Genomic DNA, 8,596 nt, shown 5'->3' on the forward strand with positions numbered 1-8,596 from the left:
TTACACCAAGAAACCATCTGAACAGGGGTGTGTAAACTTTTAATATCCACTGTATATTACTCAAAATGAATCAGCAATATGTAAAACGATCTAAATGACTCAGCAATATGCGAATTATTCTAAATTATTCAGCAATATCTAAGATCTGACATCTTACATCGGAGCTTCTACTACAGAACGAAACATTTCAAATCAGGAACAAAACCATTTTTCTTTAAATATTCATTTATTTACATTTAATAACAAATATACGCTGAGCTGCACACACACACACACACACACACACCACAAACTTTATTATCTTATCTCATTCACATGGTAATGAGTGATATATAAACTGTGGATTAGTTTACTGAGAAGCACATTGTCCTCAGCTAGAAAACACACACACACACACACACACACACACACACACACACACACACACACATGGTTTACATAGAAAAAAAAACACTTCAACACTAACACACATCAAACACTACTGCAGAAATAGTCACGTTGCATGCACTTCATTATCAGCACTTTTTAAAATTGTACAATACACGCTAATGCAATACACGCTAATATAGCTAACTGCCGGAAATCTTGCAAAATAGACACAGGACTGGAAAATTAGCATTGCAGCAATCAGGTTAGCTGTGACGTAGCAGTTAAGCTGTGGCTATTTATTGTTTTTGGTGTGACGCACTTTGTAAATGCAATGAAACTTTGCTCAATGAATTTAACAGCACTAAGCAGTACCAGCTCCTTATAAAGTTTGTACACTGGAGGCTTTTTAGCAATCTATCTGTCTTGCTAAATTGCTAAACTTAGTTTTTTTCCAAAAAAGACGAAAACCTAAAACCTTTTATAAAATCTGCACACAGAGATCAACACAGTCAGAGCTCTTGGTTAACGATGCAAATCCCCTGATAGCACAGTTGAACTCGATTCAAAGTTCTGCTCATGAAACTGATTTGTGGCACAAAACCATTGCTCGCTGTGAATTCCACTGAAATGACCAACATTTTGCTGACGAAAAGCAACGTTAGCATCTTTCTCAATCTGTCGTTTCAGGCTCAGCGGGGGTTTCTGACTATACTTCCTGTTGTTGGTCTTTATCTGTGTTATCATTTTAGAGCTGAAGCGCATGCGGCCTTGTCTGAGTCTGCACACTGCTGCTCGTCGCTCCTCTGCAGATCGAAGTAGGATTCGTACACAGGAACCATATACTGGGGAAAAAACAGAAACAATAACAAATATCAGCTAAATCCTAAATCCGTGCTTTTGTATGGAAAATCTTCTCTCAATCGGCCGTAAGTTCTCTTTCATTTAGCCAAGAAGTGCCCACCTTCACCAGAAGAAACCACCTGTCTGATATTTCTAGCAATAAACCACAGACCTGATGTGGAGGAGGAGACGGTTGTGAAAATGATGCCGTAATAAAAACCACCCCAAAAATTACCAGATACTTTCTGAGCTATTCGGAGCTTGTCCCGGAGTCTTCATCATCACCATCATCATCATCATCATCATCCTCATCATCGCAGGTTTGCTTTCACACAGGTAAATTCCTTCTGAACCACTAAAGCTTGGCTAAGTGGGAGATAAGATGTGCATCCCTTTATTGTTCTCACTGCTCTTCTGCACAGTGGATGAGGTAAAGCCGTTTAGTCAAAGCTGCTCACTTCCACGCAGCAGCTCTGGACAAATCAGCAGCCGCGATTAGCAGACTCCCTGTGTGGAGCGTTCACTTCTTATTCAGACAAGCTGGTAACAACCCGAAAAGAAAACACTTTCTCCCTTTTGACTTTCAGAAAACAAAAGTTTGATTTGTTATCTAGACTTTATGACTTTATGAGTGATTCTTATTAGGCAGATTAATTAGTGTGCATGGATGACAGACGAGCTTTTCAGAATCAGGGACAGGCAGGTTCATGGAAACTCTGAGCCATCATTTAACTCTCCTGCTTACTGCTCCTCATGGTTAAACATCCATCCATCCATCCATCCAGCCATCCATTCATTCATCCCGCTTATCCTACACAGGGTCACGGGGAGCCTGGAGTCAATCCCAGGGGGACTCGGGGCACAAGGCGGGGGACCCCCTGGACAGGGTGCCAACTCATCACAGGGAACAATCACACACACTACAGACAATTTAGAGATGCCAGTCTTCCTACAGAGCACATCTCTGGACTGGGGAGGAAACCGGAGTACCCGGAGGAAACCCCTGAAGCACAGGGAGAACATGCAAACTCCACACACACACACAGGAGGGAGGCAGGAATCGAACCCCCAACCCCAGAGGTGTGAGGCAACAGTGCTAAACCCTAAGCCATTATTAAACACGCTGAAGGAAAATAAAGATGCTAGCCAGACTCAGATAAGGTTTTTTTCCATGATGTGAGGAGAGAACGCTGCAGTTCATAGCTGAAACATTGGCCAGAGACTTGCTGACTTTTGTCAAGGTCAAAAAAACACAACATGCTACATTTCAAACTTTGATAAAACTGTATTAATGCACTAACTAGCTAACCAGCTCAGCATACGTTATTGCTTTACATTAGCTATCACTGTATAGCTGAGTCCATTACCAGGCTTAAACACGGGACTGGGCAGCACTCTGGGGCTTTTACTGATCCGATGGGTTCGCTAATACAGTTATGATTTATCCACCTCTTATACAATAATCATTTCTGAGAAGTTGGGATGCTTTTGCTTTGCTACACTATACAGCCAAAAGTTTGTGCACCCCTGACCATCACACCCATATCTGCTTGTTGAACATCTCATTCCAGATTTATTCCCCTGTGTTTGCTGTTATAATAAGCTCCACTCTTCTGCGAAGTCTTTCCACTAGATGTTGGAGCGTGGCTGTGGGGATTTGTTTTCATTCAGCTACAAGAGCATTAGTGAGGTCAGGCGCTGATGTTGGGATGTCGAGGAGGTCTGGGGTTCAGTCGGTGTTCCAGTTCATCCCAAAGGTGTTCAGTGGGGTTGAGGTCAGGGCTCTGTGCAGGACACTCGAGTTCTTCCACTCCAACCTTCACACACCATGTCTTCATGGAGCTCGCTTTGTGCACAGGGGCATCGTCAGGCTGGAACAGGTTTCTGGGACTTTTATTTCCAGTGAAGGGAAATTGTAATGCTACAGCACACAGAGACACTCTATACAACTGTGTGCTTCCATAGTGTATAACTGAAAAAAGCACCCCTGCTGTTGTGAAACCTGAAACAGGAAGTAACGTAACAAGCTCAACCAATCATGTTACTCGCTGCCTGGCCCAGGAAATGGATCATTTTCACACAATCACAGCCAAGTTCTCAGGAAACGAACACAAACGGCTGTGTTCAAGTGTAAAAAAAAAAGATGATATACAACTCACAAACTTGTGTAAAAAACTTTTCCCATTTTACACTGAAAAAAAAAAAAAGCTTCTGGGTAATTGGTGTTTCTGAAGGTTATGAAGCCTACAGTGGAGTTCACCTGATTCCTTCACATTTTAAAATGATCCAAAGCGGACAACTGATTTACAACTTCACTTCCACTGATAAAGTTACAAACGGATCTGAGCAAAGGGAAAAGAACATCTACATTTCACAGCGTTTCTCACCCATTGTGTGGATCCTCTGGAGGTTCTTGAGCTATCTCCATCCTCGCTGTTTTCTGGCTCGTCTCCTTCACTCGGAGGCCCCTCCCTTATCACCGTTCGCTCTACAGCATGAACACAGGTTTGCGTTGAATAAACGTTTTTTTTTTTTTTTTTTTATAATAAATGTTCATACACTCTTGTTTTATTCTTTCATTCAGCTTATGATCTCACCTAACGCTTCATCTGACTCCTAATCTGACATCGCATCACGTTACATTTTAAACAACACACCTTGTCTTACGAACATTTACTTCAACCACGGCTGATTAATGACGCCGTAACGATGTTACACAGCCGTTAGCTTTTCAGTGTTTCGTGTTATAGCTCTATATTCTGAACCGGTGAAAAAACACTAAAATATAGTTTAGCCATCTTAGTAGGCAGTGTATCCATATCAGTGCTTTGTGGGTTGCCATAGCAACAACCAATTTCCACGGCCATGAAGATGAGTCGTCGTTGCGTAGATACCATAATTGTGTAAATCTGTCTTTTTTTAAATTTTTATATATTTACAGTGTGTGACTAGTTGCATGTTTTGCTCACTCAGCGTTTAATCCTCTGTAATAAATATCATTTTTCTTTATTTACTTTACTATTTCTTTATTGCAGCCAATTACACAATACTGTATATTTATGGCAGGGTGAAACAATTTACTGAATTTTTATACAGTTAGTGAGGTAATCTTAGCCAGATAATGAGTATGCAATAAAAAAATAAATATTAGCAAGCTAACATTATAACTATTAACTAAAGAAATAGTATTAAATGTATATAACTTATGAGCAGCTATAAAGCTAGACTCTATCGTTTCATATTTTATATTAGCAAGCAAGTGATATGTGGAATATGTGCTGATATTAAGTTATATGAAATTAAGCTATATTAATTGAAGTTGTCTTCTCTTTAAGTCCAGTTGTCATGAGACGCTTTGGATATTGAACTCAAGTTTATAGGTTTTCAAAAATTAAACTTAAAGTAATCCATTGTGTTGACTTTGAGTTGAAACAAAGGTTGTCTTCAAGCTGAGTTTAAGGCAGAAGTTAAAATAAAAATTTAAACACTCACACACACACACACACACACACACACATATATATATATATATATATATATTGTAGCTGTAATATTGGGATTATTACAGCTATAAAAATGAGTTAAAATGTTTATAACGATGCTCTGACTTGAAACTTGAGTTGTACCTGATTTTCTGCAGCCTCTTTTCATCCTCCACACACTCAGACACACGCAGATGGACAGAATGACCGCAGACACAGACGCCCCCACCGCCGTTACTGACAGTCCTGCTGTGGACTGCGGCGATGTGGGTGAATTGCTCTGAGTTGTACATGTTTCATTATCTGTGAGTCAAAGAAACAGTTAATCAGCTAGTATTATTATTATTATTATTATTATATAATGAGCATCACAGCACTGCTGAATTCTGCATGCTGATTGGTCAGCTCTGACAGTAGCGCAGGTTTATATTAATGCGCTCGATCTAATACGTTACTGTTTCTATGGTAACAGCTCATTCACAGGGACTCGTTATACTTATGGAGAAGTTTTCTTAAAGTAAGGAGATGTTTATTTAACATGTATGGAAGGAGTCTCCAGTGTCAGCGCTTTGTACCAGTCAGAGGTTTTGCGGACATTTCATTACATGTAACTATAAATGGAGAAAAAGTACAACATGTTTTTTTAATAATAAAACAAATTGTAATCATTTCTGTGCTATAAGAGGAATAAAACACATGGGGACGTGTTGTTATAGGAATAATAATAATAATAATAATAATAATAATAATGTGTCCTGCAACTCACTCAGTCAGGCAATAAATAAATAAAAATAAATTAATTAAAAATGCTAAATAAAAAAAAAACAGATGTAAAACTAATTTAAAGGAGCGTGACATGGTGTTGGAGCTTAAAACAAATTTTAAAACAAAAAAATATTGTTCAACTAATTACCATTAATTTATTCTAATTATTAGTAATTGTGTTATATTTATTATTACTTATTTTTACATTTTTTATATATATTTTTTTATTATTGTTGGAATGAACTCACCATGTTCTCTCTCGTATGTAACGTTTGTCCCCGTTCCATTTGCCTTCACCAGCTGAGGAATGTCTTGTGTAACTTCACAAATATAAAAGCCTGCATCATTTATATCAGCGTTTTTTATAACTAATGTCGAACTGTTGATGTTGTTGTGGGTTTCTGTGAGTTTGTCAGTTTTGTTAAATTCAAATTTGTCTTTAAACCATTTCACTTTTGGTCTGGTGATGCTGATGTTCCAGCTGCAGGTGATCCGAACGTCTTCTCCTTTCCTCAGCGTGAGTGTGGCTGGAGACTGAATCACGGATAAAGACTCACTGGAACCTGGAAGAATGAATAAAAGATTAAAGATTAAAAAAAAAAAACAGCAATCCACAATGATAATCAATAAACAAAAATAAAACGAATATTTAAACACAAAATTACTAGACGTCCACTATATATTTATATAAAAATAACAGACGGGGAAAAAAAGAAAAACTATTAAACTGAATATTTTTAGAGATACAAAACAAACAAACAAACAAATAAATATACAGCAAAATTAAATGAACTAAAATAAATAGAAATAAAAAATGCAATTCAACAGATGGGAAGAAAAGAAGAACAGATCGTGGTGAATATTTTTCTGGATAAAAAATAAACATACAAAAAAAAAACATTAAAAAAAAGCAACATTTTTAAATTTGGCTATAAAACATAAATAAACAACAAAATTAAAATGACAAAAAATATAGAGAAATAATACATGCAATTGTACAGGTATTATACTAAAATATAACACAGTGCTTTACTGTTGGAAATTTGCATTGTGGGAAAACGCGTATTGTTAAGATTATAAGAAAATGCAATACATCCTGAAATATGTAGCTGCAACGACGGAGCTAATGTTTTATTTCCTCTCAGAGACATGAAGACTCTCAGAACGCTCCATCTGTAGCTCTGCTGTTAAAAGTAATTAGCAAGATATTTTAATTTTTTTATTTTTATGTACAGTTTGCTTTAGAATTGAATTTATTTATTTATTTGATGGCTTGCTTGCTTGTTTTTAATGTTTTGATTTAAGTGTGTTGCACTGTGTAACACAAAATTACACCATAAAATTAGCGAGCGAAGTTTGAGTTTTAGCAGCTTAGATAACGAGCTGCTGTTGTACCTTATTGTGTACGTTAGCAAGCTAGTTAGCTGAAAATACTGTGCTTATCATTTGGGGTTTCATTTTTTTGGGGTTAAAAGTGTGGACAGTAGTAACATTTTGTTAATTATACACACACACACACACACACACACACACACACAGTGACTAAACATTACATTATTCCCTGTTATGCATAGTGTTAAACTTACAGTTTCTACACACACAGCACAGTGTTTATATACAGTTTATATACTTATATACAGTACTGTGTAAAGTCTTAGATACATGCAAAGAAATGCAAAGTAAAGTAAAGATGCCTTCAAAAATAATGAAATTAAATCTTTCTACTTAAAAGAAAAATACTATAAAGAGCAGTAAACAGTAATAAATGAAACAAAGTCAGTATTTAATGTGACGATCCTTCACTTTAAATAAATAAAGCAGTATCTGAGGTGCAGTGTGTGCAGTTTTATAAGGAAATGAGCTGGAAGTGTTACTGAGCATCTTGCAGAAGCAGCCACAGTTCTTCTGGAGACTTTGACTGTCGACTCGCTTCTTATTTCTGCAGCGAAACCCAGCAGCCTTCATTATGTTTTTATCTGAAAAGTGTCTCTTATGGAATCTGCTGCTTTCTTTACTGACATACAAACATTTTTCTGTAACGTTTCATTTTGTGCTGGAAAACTAATGTTTGGAATCTAAAATGTTTTTGTACTGAATCAGTAATGTAGAAGTCAGAAAATAAACATCTATAACAAAGTTTGTACTAAACAAATAAGGTGCCAAGACTTTTGCACAGAACTGGAACTGGAGGTCCGTGGTGTTAATGCAGGAAGTTCACATGTAACAGTTTGTACCTGAAGCACTAGATCATTCATTAATACAGAGCGCTTAAGGAGATTACGTTTAGACGGTTAAGACTACAGCAGAATAAATCACTCAGCCTGCAATCATGTTTTGTTGTGTAGCATCTAAATCCACACAATAAACACACAACAGATAATTCTGTTTTTGACGAACACGGTTGTGGTGTGATGTGTGTTTTTTTTGGACTCACCCCAGGAGCAGAGGCAGGAAGCAAGAAGCCCACAGAGAGTAACGCAGAGACGCTGCATCTTTGAAAGGCCATCACACACTGAACACTGCTCCAACGTTTCACCTCAGGTCATCTCACACACACACACACACACACACACACACACACACACACAGCCATGCTACTGTCTTCACTTCTTTCTTTTCACACCCTCCACATCAAAGTGAAACACAAAGCTGTTGTTTTCCGCTGTCACAAACAGACTGCGCTGTAGCACTCAACACACACACGCACACAGACACACACACACGCACACACACACACAATGCTGAAAAATCACACCGTGCTGAATAATAATGGTTATTACTGTATTATTATTATTATTATTATTATTATTATTATTATTATTACATAATAAGAAACTAGAGTTTGGCTAAATTCCCCCAAACATACGTTAAGTTAAGTTAGCATAAAGATGCTTTAACACTTAATTAAAAGCGAGTTTAATCTTCACCTGACTGATAAAAATAACAGCTTTCACACTGGATTAAGTGATACTACGAATAATGAGAGAGAAACGTGGCCTACACACTGATCTGGGATCTGTCCCTGACTCTGATGTTTTCTGAGTATATAAAACGTGTAATAAAACACTGTGTGTGTTGGTGATACAGTAAAATCCTGAGCACCATTTAAGCTCGTACTCCCGTTCTCACTTACGTTAGAG

General features: G+C 37.3%; 1 protein-coding gene across 1 annotated transcript; it reads right to left on the minus strand.

Annotated features, from left to right (window-relative positions):
• Nucleotides 1-252: 252 nt before the first annotated feature.
• On the minus strand, nucleotides 253-8,014 carry LOC113523983 (uncharacterized). The gene is made up of 5 exons (XM_026910091.3): nucleotides 7,891-8,014; nucleotides 5,705-6,019; nucleotides 4,836-4,994; nucleotides 3,597-3,697; nucleotides 253-1,211 (listed from the first exon to the last, which is right to left on the minus strand). The coding sequence occupies exons 1-5, from the start codon at nucleotides 7,946-7,948 to the stop codon at nucleotides 1,110-1,112; spliced, it is 735 nt and encodes a 244-aa protein (XP_026765892.3). The 5' UTR covers nucleotides 7,949-8,014; the 3' UTR covers nucleotides 253-1,109.
• Nucleotides 8,015-8,596: the final 582 nt, after the last annotated feature.

Source organism: Pangasianodon hypophthalmus, chromosome 4 (genome assembly GCF_027358585.1).
Source record: "Pangasianodon hypophthalmus isolate fPanHyp1 chromosome 4, fPanHyp1.pri, whole genome shotgun sequence".
NCBI classification, from domain to species: Eukaryota; Metazoa; Chordata; class Actinopteri; order Siluriformes; family Pangasiidae; genus Pangasianodon; species Pangasianodon hypophthalmus.